This window comes from Anomaloglossus baeobatrachus, chromosome 8, assembly GCF_048569485.1.
Source record: "Anomaloglossus baeobatrachus isolate aAnoBae1 chromosome 8, aAnoBae1.hap1, whole genome shotgun sequence".
NCBI classification, from domain to species: Eukaryota; Metazoa; Chordata; class Amphibia; order Anura; family Aromobatidae; genus Anomaloglossus; species Anomaloglossus baeobatrachus.
In genome coordinates, this window is record NC_134360.1 from 250,480,783 (window position 1) to 250,503,359 (window position 22,577).

A 22,577-nucleotide genomic window follows, 5' to 3' on the forward strand; every position below is an offset into this window, starting at 1 on the left:
GTGTAGAATAAAAAAATTAAAAAAACACTGTGGATTACCCTTTTCTTTCCAATTTCACCGCACTTGGACATGTTTTCCGTTTTGCAATACACTATGTGGCGGAATGAATGATATCATTCAAAAGTACAACTCGTCCCGCAAAAAACAAGCCCTCATATGGCTATATTGACAGTAAAAAAAAAAAAAAGTTATGGCCCTTTGAAATAGGTGGCGGGGGGGGATGAAAGCGAAAAACGGAAAATCGCCTGGGGGTGAAGGGGTTAGTTTACATACCGAGCAGAATTATAACATAGCATAGCTATAGCCTTGTCTATCTCCGCTTCTGTCGCCAGGCAAGGTCGGACTTGTACTATGAACGGTCTGGCAATGAAGGAGGCTACCATTATTGTTCTGGCTGCTTCAATTCATTTAGAAAATAATATGTCACCTTCCTGAAGGTCCAGAGCATCCATATGTAACCAAATATGCTATGTTACATTTAATAGGTGGACTGGCCGCAGTCATCTACACTGACACCCTGCAGACTGTCATCATGGTGGTTGGAGCCTTCATCCTCATGTTTATGTGTAAGTCTTCCATCATTTCCTCAGCATTCTGAGTGCTGAATTTACTGCAAAAGGATTGTAAGTGATAATGAGTGGGCACTACCATGCTCGGGTGCTCAGTACTCGTAACTAGTGATGAGCAAGCACTACCATGCTCGGGTGCTCAGTACTGGTAACTAGTGATGAGTGGGCACTACCATGCTCGGTGCTCAGTACTCGTAACTAGTGATGAGCGGGCACTACCATGCTCGGGGGCTCAGTACTCATAACTAGTGATGACCGGGCACTACCATGCTCGGGTGCTCAGTACTGGTAACTAGTGATGAGCGGGCACTACCATGCTCAGGTGCTCAGTACTCGTAACTAGTGATGAGCGGGCACTACCATGCTCAGGTGTTTAGTACTTGTAACTAGTGATGAGCGGGCACTACCATGCTCGGGTGCTCTGTACCCGTTACTAATGATGAGCGGACACTACTGTACCGCCCCGCGGGCTCGGCCGCGGTGGTTTGGTAGGGGGGGGGTTTGTAAGTTCGTGACGCCACCCACGGGTTGTGATGAATAGATGGACACCACCGCTGTCGTTAACTAGGCCCCCGGGGACGGTGTTGCGCAGCTTGGTGTTGACCCCTCCGTGGGTAGGGGAGTGATGGTCCTTTGGGCTCGAGGGTAGGAGAGGAGGAGTGGGAGCGGGTGCGTAGTGGAAGCTGGCGCGGCTCAGCGCGGTGCGCGGCCCGAAGGCACTAGTGTACTCACTATGACACAATACACTGGAGTCTCTGGTAAACCAAACGGGATGATAAACAGGGCCCGCAACCGGCTGCAGCTTCTTCCTTAACAGGTTGGTGGTTTCCGCCTTTCTCCTGCACCTTTTTATATGAATGTTTGACTCCTATGCCTAAGCAACGGTAGTCCGCGCTCCCCGGCTTGCTGGTTGTCAGAAGAGCCCTGTTTGCCCGCAGACGCTGGCCCTTTGGGTCTCTATGCCTTGGCGGTGGCTTTACCCTAATGGTTGGGCTGTTGTCTTCTAACGGATCTTGTGTGGGAAAGGTCCTTAAGTCCAGTCCTCAATCAGTTGATTTGACTCGGCCCTGTCGGTTCAGGGCATTGTACTGGGTCTGAGTACCCTAGCTGGTGCTCCGGTTTCTAATCGGTTCCCCGGCTCGGTACCGGCGGGCCACTGCCCGACCCCGGTCCCTACGGTTCCACCGGCTGTAATCCCAGCTCCTGCAGGCGGCCACCACCGTCTGCCTCCTTGCCAGAGATGACTGGGCTCCGACCCAGCCACCTAAATAGACTATTGGCAGGCCTGAGCACAGGTCTGCCCTTGAACTCGTCCTCCCTCCTTCACTGTCAAGACTCATCTACCTTCTGCACTAGAACTAGAGCTTCTGTGTTTTTCCGCCTCCTGGCCTGTGAACTCCTCAGTGGGTGGAGCCAACCGCCTGGCTCCACCTCCCTGGTGTGGACATCAAACCTGGAGGGTGGTGACAAGGGTTTTATGTTTCGCTGCTGTCACCTTTTCAGGGAGGGGGTGTGTGTGTGTAACGGGGTGCCAGGGGTGCCTCGGGGATTGTAGTCGTGGCCCCGGTTTCGCTCAGGCTTACCCCCGGCTCCACCATCACTATTGGGACAGGGGATTGTTCTGTGGGGCAGAGTGTGGTGGAAAAAGAGCATACTTTCAGCTGCAGGAAGACTCTTCAGGCAGGGATCAGATAAACCAAATGACATCTTTATTGCACAGAGTTTCACAGACAGCTCAATGCACGGATCTTGTAGCGCACGGTCACAATTCCTGTCCGGGGAAATCTTTCCTTGTTGTCTCCTCTAGTGGGGATGTGCCCGGCTACTCCATTTCATCTAGGCTCCCACTCCGGCTATCACAGACTGGACCCACACCAATTCTGCTTCACCCTTGAGGACACTTCTTCTCTTCTTCCTTTCTTTCTTTCTTTCTTTCTGCCCACTCAGCTCCACACTCTGCCCCTGGCTGTTCCTTCTCCCCCGTCCCGGAATCAACTGACTTTTACACACACACACTCTCTTTCCCCCTAACCTGCCGGCTCCTCCTCCCTCCTGCACAGTTTCTATGGGGACAGCCGTCCCACTCGGCCACTAGGGGAAACCCAGCTATACAGTGCAATTACAATAAAACATCAACATAAAACATCAACAGCTTTGTCTACCCCAGCGGGGGTATCTTCAGGGGGAAACACTGCACCTCTTTGTAAGGGGTCTGCCCACCACTTACATTCCTCCCCTCTTTAAGCCTAAGCCTCCCAGCAAGGCTCGAACCTGAAAACACAATTTAGCAGCAAGGCAAACTTTGGATAAAACTTTAAAACCTTCATAAACAAAGTCAACCACTGAGCGCCCAAGTTCTGCGCCCGGAGTCCCTCCTGGGAGCTCCCGGTCTTTGTAGGCAGTGTGCCCGGAGGCCTTCAGCAGGCACTCCCGGTCTTTGCTGGTCTTCTGCCCGGAGGCTTTCACAGCACTCCCGGTCTTGGTAGGCAGGAGCACAAACAATAAAGTCTCCGTTTACATCACAGAGGGAGCCCTTTGCACAGTCCGGCATCAGGCCCCTTCCGGGCTTGGTAACTTGAACATGGTTGCAAACTGTAAACCTTTCCCGGCTCTTTCAACAATGCCGGTACTTAACACGAACATGTCCATTACCTCCGGTCATTACGGTTCACACGGGATGGTACGCGCGCTGCCATTCGGCCCGCTGGGCCCTCACATATTCGGAGAGGGACTGACCTGGCAAGTGGCGCAGCCTCCGGAACGGTTCGTAGTTGACGGGTGGTTCTGGCGCCTCTGTTTCGGGTTTTGCCTCCTCAACCCCCGACGGGGGTTATGGGGGTCGCTGAACGGGACGGCTGTGGACTGCCCACGACGATCACCGGGTGTGTGACCAGACTCTGGTGAATTGCCAACACCGCCGGTGTCCCCTTCTCTGGGTCAGCACTCAGTCCTGGCATGACTTCTGGCGATACCACCAGCGTGTTTCTCGGCCGGGAAATCTCAGCCAGCACCGGTCTCTGCTGTGTACGTCTCCGGTACTGACCCTCTTCCCATCCGATCTCTTGCAGACCTTCCTGTAATGGCGCCGGGGACGGTGGAGATACTGGGGAAGGTGGAGGCGGGCCTTCTTTTCCCGCTCTTGGGTACACTCCACCCCCAGTCTCGCACATAAAGTCGACCCGGCCAAGGCGGCTCTTCTTTTTCCCTGTAACGCCGCCCACTTCACGTATCTTCATCAGCATCCTGGGGCCAGCACCTCCCCTCTTTGGGCGGCGCACTCCGCACTTCTTTTTCTTCACCGGCCAGCCCCAGGCTCTTCTTTTGGCGCCAATTCTTCGCGCTCTCACTGTGTTCATGAAGACGGCGGCCATCTTGCCGCCATCTTGTGCCCGGTCCAACGCCTTAGGCACCACTTCTTCCCACCATGGAATCGGGACCCTTCGCCAATAATCCGGATCCTGTGCCCTAGGCACCACTTGGTCTCCATCTTCTTGAATCGGGACCCCTTGCATATAATCCGGATCCTGACGACTACGCCACATGTAACAGGGTGTCAGGGGTGCCTCGGGGATTGTAGTCGTGGTCCCGGTTTCGCTCAGGCTTACCCCCGGCTCCGCCGTCACTATTGGGACAGGGGATTGTTCTGTGGGGCAGAGTGTGGTGGAAAAGAGCATACTATCAGCCGCAGGAAGACTCTTCAGGCAGGGATCAGATAAACCAAACGACATCTTTATTGCACAGAGTTTCACAGACAGCTCAATGCACGGATTTTGTAGCGCACGGTCACAATTCCTGTCCGGGGAAATCTTTCCTTGTTGTCTCCTCTAGTGGGGATGTGCCCGGCTACTCCACTTCACCTAGGCTCCCACTCCGGCTATCACAGACTGGACCCACACCAATTCTGCTTCACCCTTGAGGACACTTCTTCTCTTCTTCCCTTCTTTCTTTCTTTCTTTCTTTCTTTCTTTCTTTCTTTCTTTCTTTCTTTCTGCCCACTCAGCTCCACACTCTGCCCCTGGCTGTTCCTTCTCCCCCGTCCCGGAATCAACTGACTTTTACACACACACACTCTCTCTTTCCCCCTAAGCTGCCGGCTCCTCCTCCCTCCTGCACAGTTTCTATGGGGATAGCCGTCCCACTCGGCCACTAGGGGAAACCCAGCTATACAGTGCAATTACAATAAAACATCAACATAAAACATCAACAGCTTTGTCTACCCCAGCGGGGGTATCTTCAGGGGGAAACACTGCACCTCTTTGTAAGGGGTCTGTCCCCCCTTACATGTGCATGGGACTACCTGGGACGACCTGACTAGTCCAGGGCGTCACACTACCATGCTCAGGTGCTCAGTACTTGTACTCTGTACATTAGCAGAAGAGGGAGGAGAGGAGTCCGGGCAGCGGCTGCAATCACCCAGCACCAGTCACATCATGACCTCACCGACCCCCTACTCTGAGGTGCAGTGATCAGTGAGGGTGTAGACTGCCCCAGCATATGGGAACCTCACTAACCCCCACCAGCAGTCTCAAGCTGTTGGGGGAGGGGAGGGGGGGGGGTGAGGATGCTGGCTAGTGCGAGGTGTTGGAGTCAGACTGACACCTGTGCTCTTCATAACATGACAGCTTCATCTAATTCTATAAGGCTGACACACTTGGCACAGGAGACCCCCTACTAGTCCATGCACAGGCCGCAATGTAACAGATCAGAATTCCCACCGGGAAATCGGGGAATTCCCTGGTGGGCCCCGCATTCTGGTCTGTGCATGATCCATGTTGCACTGATGGGCTATTTCAGACTTCTCCTGCACAGGTCAATGGCACTTCTCCTGCACAGATGTCAGGTTGACTCTAAGGCTATGTGCGCACGTAGCGTTCTGTCCCTGCAGAAATTTCTGCAGCGATTTGAACTGCACATGTGCGCTTCAAATCGCTGCAGAAAGAGTCCGTAATGAAAAAAAAAGCCGATTCCATGCGCTTTGAGTGCAGCCCCTCCCATAGACAGAGCGGGCGCTGCATGTAGAGCGCAGGAAAGAAGAAACATGCCACTTCTTAGAACGCGCGCTTCGGGCAGCAGCCAAAGCGCTGCGCTCTAAAATGCCACGTGTGCACGGCTCCTGCATAATTTTCATAATTATGCAGGGGACGCAGGACGCATGCAGTTACGCTGCAGTGCAGATCGCAGTGTAACTGCATGCAAATACGCAACGTGCGCACATAGCCTAACTAACATCTGTCGCCAGCACAGCAGGAGAAGGAGGGAGCGCACCGCCATGGATGCAGATTAGCTGTGCTAGTGTAGGAAGGGGAGGACGCTTCCATCTCTTGTCAGTGTCGGCCCTGCAGTGGGGTCCACCGGGGGATTCTCCGATTTCTCAGTGGGCCAGCTTGAGCTATATGGATTCATGCCTCATATTTGCATTATGTTTGCAGCTTTTCACAAAATCGGCTGGTACACGGGACTGGAGGAGAAGTACATGCAAGCCATCCCAAAAGTAATTGTCCCCAACACGACATGTCACCTGCCCCGCAGCGATGCCTTTCACATGTTTCGTGACCCGCTCACGGGAGACCTGCCCTGGCCCGGTCTCATATTTGGTCTGACAATATTGGCCACTTGGGTTTGGTGTACTGACCAGGTGAGTCAAAAAGCGCACGGTTTACCCAAAAACCGAGTCAAATTAAGAAAGTAGTTATTATACCTATGACTTTTTAGATTGTCACTTTCTTTTTATTTAGTAGGTGAAGGTGAATTTGAAAATTTTACTATTATAAAATAAGGAAAAAAAAACCTGCTGAATTTTATAATCTCAGTAGTTTAATCCAAATTGATCCAATTTAATAGACAAAGGCAAGCCTGTAGTTCAGGGCTGGCAAGCCATTGGAGAATGGTAGGAATGATGCTAGGAAGTGAGAGGAAAGGAGGTTCCAGCACCTAAGGTGCTGACAAGTGATTAACTCCACACTCTTTATTTATCGTATTTTGCTTTAAAGGAAAAAATATCACATTCAGAACTGGTAATTACCTGCAGATATCGGAGTAACATGAAGGTTTATAGTGTTTAAATCCTGAATAGACGACTTACTGGAGCAGCAGCTACAGGGAGAAAATTGTGTTTTATCCCTCCTGCAGCTGCATGTTTACAATCATTGGGGCGGTGCAGGAAGCGGTTACAGTCACCACTCACTATACCGTGAGCCCAGCTGTATTCGCTCCTCGGCACATTGACAGCCTGCTCTGCACACACGGACAGCATTACACACTGCAGAGCCGGATGTTGATCAAAATATTGGAGACTGATTACAGAGTGCTCTGTGTAAAGTGATTGGTGGCTATCACCACCCCAATGACTGTAAATGAGCAGCTTCAGGGAGAATGTACCTTTATTTTCTCCCTGTAGCCGCTGCTCCAATAAACCATCTACTTAAAGATTAAATGCTATTTACCTGCACATTCTCTGTCTACATCGCTTGATTGGCAGTTCCTCAGTGTCCCTCCTCCCTGCTGCCACTATAATCTCACACTGCTCAGTACAAGCCGCAGCGGTCAGAGTCTGAATACAGGTGGATTCATGAGCTCTCTGACGCTTTATCTAGACTCATAAAATGCTGAGTTTACGATCAGGATTCTACAGCTCGTCTGTGTTAGATTTTCAAAGTAAGTACACCGGTTTCATCAAGTGTAAAATATAAACACGGCTTACAGGATGAATGTCTATTAATGACTATGGACGATGTATTCCAGGTGATTGTGCAGAGGTCTCTGTCAGCCAAGAATTTATCCCACGCCAAGGGAGGATCCATTGTTGGGGGATACTTGAAAATCCTGCCCATGTTTTTTGTGGTGCTGCCTGGAATGATCAGCAGGGCTTTATATCCCGGTAAGGTTACTAGGATTTTGCTTTGTCTTAATAGAACTCATATAATCTTTCCTTATTTGATGTCTTGTTAACCCTTCAAGACACAACCAATTCTCATTTTTGCCCTTTCTTTGTCTCCTCCCCTTTTCCAAAAGCTATAACTTTTTTTTATTTTTTATTTGATTTAGGACTTGTTTTTTTGTGGCTTTGAATTACATCATTCTCTTTACCATATAATGTATTGAGAAAAAATCCAAGTGGGGTGAAATGGTTAAAAAAACACCGCAATACCGAACTTTTTTGAGTTTTTGTTTCAATTATATTATTGGTTTAAAGGGAACCTGTCACCAGGTTTTTTCCTTATAAACAGTCACCACCAGTGGTCCCCTATATACAGCATTCTAGAATAACGTATATAAGAGCCCAGGCCGCTGTGTATAATGTAAAAAGCACCTTTATAATACTCACCTAGGGGGTTGTCCGGTCCAATGGGTGTCGCTGCTCTCCAGTCCGGCATTGCCATCTTGAGTGATCCCTGTGTTCCTGCCCAGCCCCGCGTACATGATGCGTTCTGCGTCATTCACACAGAGGCCTCCATTGTGCTCTTGCGTAGGCGCACTTTGATCTGCACGCCTGAGAGCAGATCAAAGTACTGTAGTGCGCATGCGCGGGTGGACTTTGACCTTTCTTGTGCCTGCGCATTACGCTACTTTGCTCTGCCCTTAGCAGGGCAGATTAATGTGCGCATGCGCAAAAGCGCAATGGAAAATTGTACATTTAAGGGAGCTTTACACGCTACGATATCGTTAATGTTTGATCGTCGGGGTCACATTCTTAGTGACGCACATCCAGCATCATTAACAATATCGCAGCGTGTGATACTTACCAGCGACCTTAGGCGACCTCAAAAATGGTGAAAATCGTTCACCATGGAGAGGTCGTCCCAAACTCAAAAATCGGTAAGGGTTGTTTAGCGTTGTGATTCATCGCTCATGCGGCAGCACACATCGCTCTGTGTGACACCGCAGGAGCGAGGAACGTCTCCTTACCTGCCGCCGGCCACAATGCAGAAGGAAGAGGTGGGCGAGATGTTTACATCACGCTCAGCTCCGCCCCTCCGCTTTGATTGGCCGGCCGCTGTGTGATGTTGCGGTGACGTCGCTGTGATGCCGAACGTCCCTCCCCCTTGAAGGAGGGATTGTTCGCCAGTCACAGCGCCGACGCCGACAAGGTAAGTATGTGTGACGCTACCGTAGCGATAATGTTCACATGTTCACTACGGCAGCGATCACAAACAATCGCATGCGCGACGGGGGCGGGTACTTACACGCTCGCTATCTCTACAAATTGCTAGCGATATCGCTACCGTGTAAAGCCCCCTTTACTGTTGTGAAGCCCAAGGCACTTCAAACAGTTGGCAAGTTCAACTTTTCTTTGAGGGAATGTATCACCTATATAACATTCAAATACTTAGAACCTGAGATTGATATTCTTTTTTTTCCCTCAAATTTTTCTTTTTTTTTCTATTTATAGATTTTTTTTAATTTTTTTTTTTTGTATATGATTATATAGGTTGACTTTTTGCTTGAGCTACGGTTAACAGGATTTTTGAGATTTCCCTTACAACAGCCAGCCACACTGACCAAATACAGAAGGCTAGAGCTGACTCATTGGCTCCTATGGGAGTGTTGTGGGCATGCTCAGTGTCCTGTGCAGAGGTAATTGTGCAGGGAGGGGAGAAGATTAGTTGTCACTATCATCTACTGTGAATATTGGATTAACGGATCCTATATTATCTACATATAAGTGTTACCTTTCACCTTTCTTGCGCCTGCGCATTACAGTACTTTGTTCTGCCCTTAGCCAGATCAATGTGCGCATGCGCAAGAGCACAATGTGAAAATGTGTGACTGTTGATAAGTGATCTCTGCAGAACAGATAGTATCAGCTCAGTAAGAGGCTCGTGAAAATCTGCAAGATTTCCTTTTCCTTTGTGTTAGTCATATGAAGAACTTAAAAAAAATCCAAACTGTTAAAAAAAATATATAGGCACCATAACATTGAGCTTGAGTCATTTTCCGGTGACGCTCTTCCTTTCCTTTCCCTTTCAGATGAGATCGGCTGCGTTGACCCTAATGAATGTTATAACTTTTGTGGCGTTAATTCGAGCTGCTCCAACGTTGCATATCCCATGCTGGTAATTAGACTCATGCCTGTGGGTGAGATGTTAATTTATTTTCTGTTTTGGGGGAAAAAGGCTAAACTGAAATACTTTCAAGAACTCCATAAAACGTTTCTGTACATCTTAAAAAGGTCACGGTGACAGGTCTGACAGCGTTATCCTGTGAATACAATTCAATCCCTGTCCATATTCTACTTTTGTGCAAGTGGTCATCACAGAAGGAGGACTACCACAAAGATCCTCCTCTATGAGACCAAATAGCTTCAGCCAGGACACGTGTTAGATGGTGGCCCATTCAAGATAAAACTGTTTGTGTTTAATGACTGGACTTCTGATTAGTGATGAGCGGGCACTACCATGCTCGGGTGCTCTGTACTGGTAACTAGTGATGAGCGGGCACTACCATGCTCGGGTGCTCAGTACTGGTAACTAGTGATGAGCGGGCACTACCATGCTCGGGTGCTCTGTACTGGTAACTAGTGATGAGTGGGCACTACCATGCTCGGGTGCTCCGTACTGGTAACTAGTGATGAGTGAGCACTACCATGCTCAGGTGCTCTGTACTCGTAACTAGTGATGAGTGAGCACTACCATGCTCGGGTGCTCAGTACTGGTAACTAGTGATGAGCGGGCACTACCATGCTCGGGTGCTCTGTACTGGTAACTAGTGATGAGCGGGCACTACCATGCTCGGGTGCTCTGTACTGGTAACTAGTGATGAGCGGGCACTACCATGCTCGGGTGCTCTGTACTGGTAACTAGTGATGAGCGGGCACTACCATGCTCGGGTGCTCAGTACTGGTAACTAGTGATGAGCGGGCACTACCATGCTCGGGGGCTCAGTACTGGTAACTAGTGATGAGCGGGCACTACCATGCTCGGGGGCTCAGTACTGGTAACTAGTGATGAGCGGGCACTACCATGCTCGGGGGCTCAGTACTGGTAACTAGTGATGAGCGGGCACTACCATGCTCGGGTGCTCAGTACTGGTAACTAGTGATGAGCGGGCACTACCATGCTCGGGTGCTCAGTACTGGTAACTAATGATGAGCGGGCACTACCATGCTCGGGTGCTCAGTACTGGTAACTAGTGATGAGCGGGCACTACTATACTCAGGTGCTCAGTACTGGTAACTAGTGATGAGCGGGCACTACCATGCTCAGGTGCTCAGTACTGGTAACTAGTGATGAGCGGGCACTACCATGCTCAGGTGCTCAGTACTGGTAACTAGTGATGAGCGGGCACTACCATGCTCGGGTGCTCAGTACTGGTAACTAGTGATGAGCGGGCACTACCATGCTCGGGTGCTCAGTACTCGTAACTAGTGATGAGCGGGCACTACCATGCTCGGGTGCTCAGTACTCGTAACTAGTGATGAGCGGGCACTACCATGCTCAGGTGCTCAGTACTTGTAACTAGTGATGAGTGGGCACTACCATGCTCAGGTGCTCAGTACTGGTAACTAGTGATGAGCGGGCACTACCATGCTCGGGTGCTCTGTACTCGTAACTAGTGATGAGCGGGCACTACCATGCTCGGGTGCTCAGTACTCGTAACTAGTGATGAGTGGGCACTACCATGCTCGGGTGCTCAGTACTGGTAACTAGTGATGAGTGGGCACTACCATGCTCGGGTGCTCAGTACTGGTGACTAGTGATGAGTGGGCACTACCATGCTCGGGTGCTCTGTACTGGTAACTAGTGATGAGCGGGCACTACCATGCTCGGGTTCTCTGTACTGGTAACTAGTGATGAGTGGGCACTACCATGCTCGGGTGCTCAGTACTGGTAACTAGTGATGAGCAGGCACTACCATGCTCGGGTGCTCAGTACTGGTAACTAGTGATGAGTGGGCACTACCATGCTCGGGTGCTCTTTACTGGTAACTAGTGATGAGTGGGCACTACCATGCTCGGGTGCTCAGTATTGGTGACTAGTGATGAGTGGGCACTACCATGCTCGGGTGCTCAGTACTGGTAACTAGTGATGAGTGGGCACTACCATGCTCGGGTGCTCTTTACTGGTAACTAGTGATGAGTGGGCACTACCATGCTCAGGTGCTCAGTACTGGTAACTAGTGATGAGTGGGCACTACCATGCTCGGGTGCTCAGTACTGGTAACTAGTGATGAGTGGGCACCACCATGCTCAGGTGCTCAGTACTGGTAACTAGTGATGAGTGGGCACTACCATGCTCGGGTGCTCAGTACTGGTAACTAGTGATGAGCGGGCACTACCATGCTCAGGTGCTCAGTACTGGTAACTAGTGATGAGTGGACACTACCATGCTCGGGTGCTCTGTACTGGTAACTAGTGATGAGTGGGCACTGCCATGCTCGGGTGCTCAGTACTCGTAACTAGTGATGAGCGGGCACTACCATGCTCGGGTGCTCTGTACTGGTAACTAGTGATGAGCGGGCATTACCACTCAGTGGTTGTTTGGTTTCATAATATTGTCTTATACATGAGTCTTATGTCGCAATGTAGGACATTACCGCTGCAGTTACAACTCGGGATAATACTCGTTTTGGCGGTTTAGTAGCCACATGGTGACTTGTAAAGCCAGATACCGAGCCTCCACCATCACCTAATACTTCCCCCATTAAATTATATCATTTTTATTATCATGTTCCTAGTCTACAACAGACCATAGTTTGTTAATTAATATTAGTTTTTATAGATTTTTTTTCCTTCCAGGACTGAAGGGTCTAATGATAGCAGTGATTATGGCAGCTCTCATGAGTTCGCTCACGTCCATCTTCAATAGCGCCAGCACTATATTTACGCTTGATATCTGGATACGTATACGCAAGAATGCTAAGGAACAAGAGCTTATGATTGTCGGCAGGTACAGTACAATAATATAATGGGATACTGACGGGTATAACAATGTACAACTAAAAGAATAATAATACATTGGAGCAAAAATGTGTTGAGTGTTTGCTAGGTGTCCAGTAGGCAATGGCATCCCTGAACGTATGGTGTGGCTTATCTAATTCTCTCCTTGCATGGAGTTACTTAACGAGATCCTGCTACGAGGTCAAAAGTCTCCATTTTTTTGTTGTTATTTTATTCCCGCTGTTCCCCTGAGTATTCCATTTTTTGTTTTTTCCAAATCCATCATGCGGTTCCAGAGTTATAGGCTTTTATATTTAGTGATCACAGGAGGAGCCTAAAGACACGCCCCAGAGGATCCTGAGAGTACCGCCCCCTAGGTAAAGACCATAAAAGCACCAAACATAAAGGTCCATATCTCTGAAACTGTATGGCGGATTTTCAAAAAACAAAAAACGGATTACTCAGGAGAGCAGCGGGAAAAAAATAACGGCAAAAACTGGCCACTTTTCACCTGGTGACAGCTCCTATTTAGAGTGATTACAAAATGTAACAGAAACATTATATTTCTACAAACATATTGAAAGTTGATTTCTATGGTAAAGTAAGAAAAGGCTTGACCATTAATCATATGGAAGTACTAATGTAAGGGTCCATTCAGCCTCCATAGGTTGCAGGGACCTTGGTAAGTGGCTCATTCTTTTCTTCCAGATGACCTAGCATAGATGAGGTTACAGCTTCTGGGAATCAGTTTTGTTGGTAAAGGGGCAGGGGTACAGGTAGGAGAAGAAGAGTCTGGTGTTACGTTGCCAGGATGAATAATCAAGGAATCGGCCGATGAAAGGACATTTTTATGGCTGAGATTATTATTATTACTATTTATTACTATAGCGCCATTTATTCCATGGCGCTTTACAAGTGAAAAAGGGGGATACATGGAAAAATACCAAAATCTTGAACATTTCAAGGCACAGACTGGTACAGGAGGATAGAAGACCCTGCCCGCGAGGGCTCACAGTCTACAGGAGGAGAGAGGACCCTGTCCGCGAGGGCTCACAGTCTACAGGAGGAGAGAGGACCCTGCCCGCGAGGGCTCACAGTCTACAGGAGGAGAGAGGACCCTGCCCATGAGGGATCACAGTCTACAGGAGGAGAGAGGACGCTGCCCGCGAGGGCTCACAGTCTAGAGGGAAGGAGTTCAGGATACAGTAGGTGAGGGTAGAGTGGGTCATGCGATGCTATGGTGGTCTGAGGGTTACTGCAGGTTGTAGGCTTGTTGGAAGAGCTGGGTCTTCAGATTCCTTTTGAAGCTTTTCGTGGTAGGTGAAAGTCTGATGTGTTGGGGTAGAGAATTCCAAAGTATGGGGGAGGCACGGGAGAAATATTGTATGCGATTGTGGGAAGATGAGATTAGAGGGGATTGGAGAAGGAGGTCTTGTGAAGATCCGAGGACACGTGCAGGTAGGAACCGGGAGACTGGGTCACAGATGTATGGAGGAGGATTGTGGATGTGTGTTGCTTTGTATGTCATGGTTAGTGTTTTGAAACAGAGTTTTTGGGCAATAGGTAGCCAGTGAAGAGCTTGGTAGAGAGAAGAGGACAGGGAATAGCGGTGGGACAAGTGGATTAGTCGGGCAGCAGAATTTAGGATAGATTGGAGGGGAGTAAGAGTGTTAGAAGGGAGGCCACAGAGCAGGAGATTACAGTAGTCCAGGTGGGAGATAATGAGGGCATGCCTAATGTTTTTGCAGATTCTTGGTCAAAGAATGTACAAATGCAGGAAATATTTTTGAGTTGCAGTCGGCAGGAGGTGGAGAGGGCTTGGATGTGTGGTTTGAAAGCGAGAACAAACTCAAGGGTTACCCCCGGGCAGCGAGCATGCAGGAGTGGGGAGAGTGAGCAGCCATTGACTTTGATGGATAGGTCAGGTGAAGTGGTAGGGTGAGGTAGGGGGAAAGATGATGAATTCTGCTTTTTTCCATGTTCTGTTTTTGAAATTAAGTAGAAAATAAGGATGAAATAGCAGACAGATATTGTGGGATTTTGTTGAAATGTGAAAAACACCATTCTTGTAATCAGTTGATTTCTTTTTTACTGCTTAGTCATATGACAACATTAATATATAGATAATACAGTATCAACCACGCAGACTAGGTGATGGTCACAGCTCACCTCTTCTCCCTCTATGCACAGGTCACAGAACATTCCCATAACACTCTCCTTAGGAAGATAATGAGTCATGGATATTCTGTAAAGTTTCATCACCTATGAACTCATAGACGTCTTCTGTTTCCCGTCACAGAGTCTTTATCGTCATACTTGTGGTTATCAGTATTTTGTGGATCCCTATAATTGAAGCCGCGAATAATGGTCTGCTCTTTGACTATATGCAGTCTGTCACTAGCTACCTCTCCCCACCGGTTACTGCAATATTTATTTTGGGAATTTTTGTCAAGAGACTCACTGAACCAGTAAGTGTCTACTAGAAAGTCTACTAGAAAGTCAACATTGTACGTGTTGCGTAGAACTGATTCTTACACTTCTCATATCTATTTACAGGCTGCTTTTTGGGGTTTGCTCATTGGTCTTTTGGTGGGTTTGGTTCGAATGATTATGGATTTTGTGTACGTTGCGCCAAGCTGTGGTCAGGAAGACACAAGACCTCCAGTACTCAAGAATGTCCACTACTTGTATTTTGCCATCCTTCTCTTCGGGCTAACGTCAGCCATCTGCATTGGGATCAGTTTGTGCACTAAAGCTATACCTGACGATGAGGTAAAGAGACAGTGAGGTCTTCTTCATGAATCATTACTAACTTCAAAATATGACGTTCTACTTGGCCTTCTCAATGGATCCTTTCATCTCCACAATGTGGACTGTATAAATCTTTGCATAATTATTGAATTTTGGGAGCGTGATGTCTAGTCTTTGTAGTCTAGGACCTTGTTAAGGACTCGTAACTTCTTCTTTGTACTCTTTTAATTGTTCCTAGCTCGGTCGTATGACTTGGTGGACGCGAAAAAAAGTTGATAAAACCCTTTACCTGAAAGATGAAATGGGTCTTTCATCGGATGTTGCTGTGATATCCTCAACTATCGAGAAAGAGCCAGGTGAAGAAGACTGTTCTCTCTGTAATCTCAAGATCTCCTCTCAACCACTAATGACATGTGACTAATAATACGATGCAATATTAAAATTTTAAGTAAAATTCTAAATATAATTTTATGTATACTGGGGGTTGAATGGGAGTTAACTAGGTTTATCTAGACCCTTTACCAACTTTATAGGCCTAATACATTTAGGCCTGTTTTTCTTACCCTTGGGCATTGTCCAGATCTTCCTTGGAGGACTGATCATGATTATTGACCATTTCATAGAAATCATTCCACCATTGCACTAGATTCTTATATCCATCTCTCTTATGGAACTAGTTGGATCAGTGCAACTATCATGATAGTACGGCTATTACTGCAGGCAGGACCTCAGCCCCAAAGAAGAGAAAAGGCCCATAGCAACTTTAAATAAATGGAGCATGGTCCTAGAACTTTGGAAACTGGAACAGACCCTGTTATTTATAGGGCCCATTCCTGTCTCTAAAGTGGCTACCATTGGAGCCCTGCTTACTTTGTCCTGACAATGGCACAAGATCCTGAAGTTTGGGTTTGTGAACAGGTCACCACAACCTTTACACAATGTGTCCTGCAAGTAGGGAGCAGGTGCAGACCAATTGTAGTGTGGCATCTGTAAGCCCACCAGGTGTCCAGAAAGCAAGTATGGCACCATCATTACATTTCCTTGCAAAACAGAAATGAAGAAGAGTTTAAATCGATCACTGGTGGAGCATGCACCCTACCTCAACATTCAGCGGAAACAGAAAGTTACTCTACTTAACTGTCTCCATCAGTCCCATGGGTTGTGAATGGACCAACATCACCATGTGTGCTCAACACCTGCTCCTCGAAAAGATTCCCTCAAGTTGGGCATGCAGTATAGAGCGATTGGGGCATGGAACACCATTTCTAGTAATCACGCACCCATATTATCACCCATCCTTTGCAAAACGTATAAATATCTACAGTGGGATAATCCCTATAAAATAGCCACCACCTTTTGGGTTCCCAGTTTCCATATACTGTCTCCATCTTACTCCACAGAGAGCTCCAGGATGTGTCTCACTTCTCCATTTCTTTCCTGCTCCATACACTTTCCATTCCAACAGCTTTATCCAAGATTCCTGCCACCTTGTGTTGGTGTAGCGCGAGATACAGTCAAGTACAGCGATCTGCTTTCATCAGCAGTCATATGTGTAGCGCTGGTGTCTCTGCAGGGACACCAACTTACTCACATCTCCGAACAGGTTGCTTCCTCCCTCGCTGCCCTGCCACCGTCCACATGTGCTCCTGCTTTCTCCCCCTCCCTAGGCCTGTGCACGCAGCTCAGGTTTCCTGGGACTGTGCTTAGGGCATGCACGCACACACCAACCTTCCTCTTAAAGGGTCGTTGCGCTATTTCCTGTAAATGCCTTTCAGCCTATGGCTGAAAGGCACTAAGTATTTAAGGCACCTTCCCATTAGGGGAGGTGCCTGCGCATCACTCCTAGTTAGTTAGTCTTCCAGTTTGCTAGCTAGTTGTCAGCTCCTGTAGTTCCTCTGTCCATTACCTGTATCTGTCTTCCCATACCTATCTACCCTGCCGCACCCACCATATCTCTGTACTCCTCCTGTCTGTCTACCTCAGTCATCCCACCTGTAACAGCCTGCACCTGTGTTCATACCTGGGTCCGTCTCTTGTCCAGGGGGTCAGCTGCCACAGTTCCAGGCACTGACCAGGGAGTGGTACGTGGTATCCGCCTTGTGGCACGTGCTTAGTTAAGCCTCTCCTACTAAGGGTAAGCCCGGGTCTCCCCTGTGGTCCAATCATGCTAGCTGCCCCAGCAACATCGGCGGTGAGCGTTACAGTCGGCCACCTCTCCGCATTGAGATCTGTCTCTTTGTGTCGTTCCCCTCATAACACTGTCTTGGCCTTGTTCTTTCTCTCATAGTCACAGGGGCTAAGAAAGTCAAGAGGCGGACTAAGGTGCCCTAATATGTTGGCGGCCCTGGTCTATGTCATTGGCAGAATCGCTACATATTGTCTTGTTCCACGTAACATAACGTCCACAACTGTTTATTTCCGCAGATGAAAGTTCGATCCCACAAGTTGAGATTCTGAATGATAGTTCTTCGGTAAAAGATCAGAAAGAAAGCGATGACGGTAAGTACACAAATATTACTCAGCTCCTAAGTTCCAAACATGAAATTCCAAACACAACGCCAATGTTTTACTTTACACCATCCACGGCCCACATGTAAATGTCCGTCAGATACAAACAAGTTTATTGCATTTGGAATTTCTTTTCTGTTTTTATACCATATCGAATGTTAAAATGAACGGTGTCACTCAATACTACAACTTGTCCCACAAAAAAAGAAGACTATGAAGACAGAAATATAAAAAATATGGTCATTGGCATATGAAGATGATAACAAAAGCACAAAAACAAAATATTGCCCAGCTCTTTAGTGGTTAAAGGGAATTTGTCAGTTATCCATCCAAACTATATATTCTATATGGTCATGTTGTTCTCTGAAAAATAATGTGATCCACACTTTTATCTTGCAATTTGTGGCTCCCTGATTGAAAAATTGCTGTTTTAAATCATATGTAAACGAGGTATGGACATGACGTGTGACATATGTGTCGCTAGGTACGTGGAAGTACCAAGCAAACGGGGAAAGGGAAAAGAAATCCTATGTGTAGGGAAGAGGGAGATGGTGACCCCTAACCAAACCTACGCTGACCCCTGGGGTCCCCTAGATAGGTTCCGCACCTATGCGCTGAACTGGATCCCTAGGTATCCCTAGTGCTGGGCCCTATATAGGGAACGGATGGGATGAGTTCTTCATTAACCCAACTGAAGACTAAAGTAGACACAAGGGGGACAAACAGGGGGAAATGCATGAACTACTAAGTTTCCGTAATAATAGCACAGATGAGTGCAAGCCGCCTGCTTGCATCCAGAGCTTGAATGAACTGAATATTATCAGCACACAACCAGGGAAAATGAGAGTATTTAAACCCAAGGGGGAATACAGATGATTAGCAGCTGAAGGGGAGAGAAGCTCCACTGGGAAAAAGGATGAAAACCCAGCAGAAGAGATGCCTAGTATACTGAAGAATGACAACAAGAACTGTTGTGAATGTCATCGAGTGGGTGCTGGCTTGGAGCTCCTTCTGGTGGACAGGAATGGTAATGAAGCTAATTCTGAATCTGTGACTCAAACAGGTGTTGGTATTAATTGGGAATCCAGGAAATCCTATTGCTGACCAGCCTGGTGTATATAGGAGAGCAGTTTTTGCTTAGCTGCTGCCGGTGATGAATGTTTTTTTTCTGCCTCTGAAGATGGCTTGGAGTTTGTCCTTCAGTTTCCTCAATTTATTCTGTGCCAGAATTCACTCCAGATAAGTCTGCAGATTTTCTTTGCTTAATTCCTGGTTTTGCACCTATGGGTGTTTGTGGTTTTTTTTCTCCATTTTGTTCTGTGTCTGTTTTCTTGTATGTGAGGATCTGTCTGTCTGCTATTTTGGGAGGGCAATTCCTTCAGCAAGAAAGGGAGCTTGCTCCCTGGTCATGTTTGGATTATTTGTACTTTAGAAATTTATTTGTTCAGTGATTTTGTTTCTTCCCATTATATGTGCAGTTCTGTTCAAAGTATCTGGCACAAGAGTACCTGATATAGTGGCGGAGAGACCGTGTAGTCTTAGGGCCTTTTTTTCTATCAGGAATTTGGTATTTTTTACAGGGTTTTTTGCTGGCGGCAATCAGTTATCTTTCCTGTCCTGTTGTATCTAGTTAGTCGGGCCTCCCCTTTGCTAATCTATATTTTCTATCTTTGTATTGTGTTTTCTTACATCACTGTCATTACATGTTGGGGGCTTGCTATATGCTTTGGGGACTGCTCCGAGGCAAGTTAGGATTTCTTATTTCCTTATTCCTACTTTGATGTGTAGCAAATTTCTCCGGCAGTGACGAAGTGTCTAGGTGTGTTAGGAACATCCCACTGCTACTTCCAGTGTTGTCCGATAGATAGAGGATTGCAGTCAGCTTAGTTTCAAACTACTCTTGTGTTTTTTGTTTTTTCCTGATTAATGGCATTTTTTGTGATCATCCACGGTTACCAGTCCATAACAAGGAACAATAGAAATTCAGGGAGCATTTTGTGCATCCAAAAGCTGTGACCTTTTATTGACGGACACCACAGGACGGTCTGTCACCCGTGACACACCCATGACACTATGTTTCTCCATATTTTGTACATCCAATTTATAATAATTATGTCTGCTGCTTTCTTACAGCTGTAACATATTCTTGCTGGAAAAAGTTGTATTTCTGGTTTTGTGGGTTATCCATGCAGCCTGAAGTCAAAATGTCCAAAGAAGAAGAGCTGAAGCTGCAGAACAAGTTGACCAGTATTGAAGAAAGGCCATTGTGGAGGAACGTGTGCAATGTCAACGCTATCCTTCTCCTCGCAATTAATGTTTTCCTCTGGGGTTACTTTGGATAAAATGCAAGTAAAAACCATGTTTGTAAAGTTTATGGTCAAAGTTTTTATGGCATTAGTAAACTACAGAAGTGTCCTTCCTTATAATTCCTGTTGGCAGAATACGTCCAGAGATCAGTGACACCAGATGACCAGCTTAAATAAAATAAAAAAAAATGTGGGGAGTAGTTCATGCTATATGTGTCTGTGTGTGGTCACCCAAGGGTTGTGATATGAATTGCAGCCTATTGAGGGTTTCGTTGGCATGTTCCAAAAATTTATCGAATTTGTATTATGATATAATAAGAAAATTTATGGAAAGGGCAGACTCACCTGCATCACAACCAGAACTGTGGCCTTGAACCTTGGGGCTCTTAGACCTCGTATTTGAACAAAAAAATTGCACCATGTTTTTCTGCAATGTGAAATCTACCTACTCTTATCAAAACTGTACACTGGAATTGTTTTCTAGCACTAAAATCCATCCTAAGGAACCAAAAGACTGCCCATAAGAGACCTAACCGAATGAAATATATGCCATGAAGCTCAACCATTTCCCTAGTGAGGACAAACAGGTCTCCAAAAGAGATGAGCGAACCCAAGGTTTGGTGTTCGGAGTTTGGGTTCGGCTCACACTGGGGTAACAACAGCGTGATTGGATATAATGTGCACCAAAAAAAAAATTGGAAAAACTCTGCTTTCTTCCTCCCGGAAGGGATCTGTGAATGGCTGACTGCATGTGGGTGGACACATTTAGTGATTTTCCATTGAGGTTCAGGTCAAGTCCGGGTTCCAAATCGATATCTGTCTAAAGTCCAGCTGAATCCACCGAACCGAGATTTCATGGGTCCGCTCATCTCTAGTCTCCGATCATTCATATGTGAACAAATCTGAGCCAAAGATCAATGATTTTGTGATATTCAAAGAATTTTTAGTACAAAAATATGTTCTCAAAATAAAGGTGAAATATATTTAATGTACGAGTATGACCATGAATTCCCTTTTTGTAATATCCGCAGATTATCTTGAGCCTAGAAGACTATGATGCATTATTCCGGTGATAAATGATAACTCTATGGGGCCAATTCATCAAAACGTTTATGTCAGTAAAACGTTGAAAAAGTAGTACAATTTTTGTGCAATTTGGAGTTGTGTAAAGATGTTACAACTTTTGGCATTTTCACGACAGTTTGAAGCCAAAATGGACAATGGTGCAGAGGAGGTGGGGCGTGACAACGGCCGGAGCTGGGGATGAGGTGGGGTGTGACAACGGCCGGAGCTGGGGATGAGGTGGGGCGTGACAACGGCTGGAGCTGGGGATGAGGTGGGGTGTGACAACGGCCAGAGCTGGGGAAGAGGTGGGACGTGACTGGCCAGAGCTGGGGAGGATGTGGAGCATGACAACGGCCGGAGCTGGGGAGGAGGTGAGGCGTGACAATGGCCGGAGCTGGGGAGGAGGTGAGGCGTGACAACGGCCGGAGCTGGGGAGAACGTGGGGCGTGACAACGGCCGGAGCTGGGGACGAGGTGCAGATAGTGGGGCATGACAACGGCCGGAGCTGGGGAGAACGTGGGGCGTGACCACGGCCAGAGCTGGCGAGAACGTGGGGCGTTACAACAGCCGGAGCTGGGGAGGAGGTGAGGCGTGACAACGGCCGGAGCTGGGGACAACGTGGGGCGTGACAACGGCCGGAGCTGGGAACGAGGTGCAGATAGTGGGGCGTGACAACGGCCGGAGCTGGGGATGAGGTGTGGCGTGACAACGGCCGGAGCTGGGGATGAGGTGGGGTGTGACAACGGCCAGAGCTGGGGAGGACGTGGGGCGTGACTGGCCGGAGCTGGGGAGGAGGTGAGGCGTGACAACGGCCAGAGCTGGGGAGGACATGGGGCGTGACTGGCCGGAGCTGGGGAGGACGTGGGGCATGACAACGGCCAGAGCTGGGGAGGAGGTGGGGCGTGACAATGGCCTGAGCTGGGGAGGAGGTGAGGCGTGACAACGGCCAGAGCTGGGGAGAACGTGGGGCGTAACAACGGCCGGAGCTGGGGACGAGGTGCAGATAGTGGGGTGTGACAACGGCCGGAGCTGGGGAGAACGTGGGGCGTGACAACGGCCGAAGCTGGGGAGAACGTGGGGTGTGACAACGGCCGGAGCTGGGGAGAACGTGGGGCGTGACAACGGCCAGAGCTGGGGAGAACGTGGGGAGTGACCACGGCTGGAGCTGGGGAGGACGTGGGGCGTTACAACAGCCGGAGCTGGGGAGGATGTGGAGTGTATTTGGGCATGACTATACCCGCTTGTCCAATTAATTGTACACTTTTGTACACCAGAAATGCTACTCCTGTGTTGTGCATGGAGGCGCACAACACTCCGAAGATGCACCAAATTCATTAAGTGATGTGTGCCTCTTAATGAACTTGATGCATTGTACTCCAGAAAGCTCTTCATTAAGACTGAAGTGTGTTACGCCTGCCTCTGTGTGTCACTTCTCTTTTACCTCCCTACAGAATAAAGTAAGGGGTACTTTGCACGCTGCGACATCGCTAGCATCGGCTAACG

At 48.0% G+C, this 22,577-nt stretch overlaps 1 protein-coding gene across 1 annotated transcript in view; it reads left to right on the forward strand.

Annotated features, from left to right (window-relative positions):
• Nucleotides 1-20,976, forward strand: part of SLC5A9 (solute carrier family 5 member 9) — a 52,830-nt gene extending 31,854 nt beyond the window's left edge. Inside the window, exons 7-16 of the mRNA XM_075321203.1 lie at nt 486-566; nt 5,999-6,204; nt 7,311-7,446; nt 9,537-9,644; nt 12,304-12,454; nt 14,744-14,912; nt 15,001-15,216; nt 15,434-15,551; nt 17,620-17,694; nt 19,837-20,976. Of these exons, the coding sequence (XP_075177318.1) occupies nt 486-566; nt 5,999-6,204; nt 7,311-7,446; nt 9,537-9,644; nt 12,304-12,454; nt 14,744-14,912; nt 15,001-15,216; nt 15,434-15,551; nt 17,620-17,694; nt 19,837-20,045 (1,469 nt within the window). The 3' untranslated portion in view covers nt 20,046-20,976. The remainder of the gene's footprint in view (nt 1-485; nt 567-5,998; nt 6,205-7,310; nt 7,447-9,536; nt 9,645-12,303; nt 12,455-14,743; nt 14,913-15,000; nt 15,217-15,433; nt 15,552-17,619; nt 17,695-19,836) is intronic.
• Nucleotides 20,977-22,577: the final 1,601 nt, after the last annotated feature.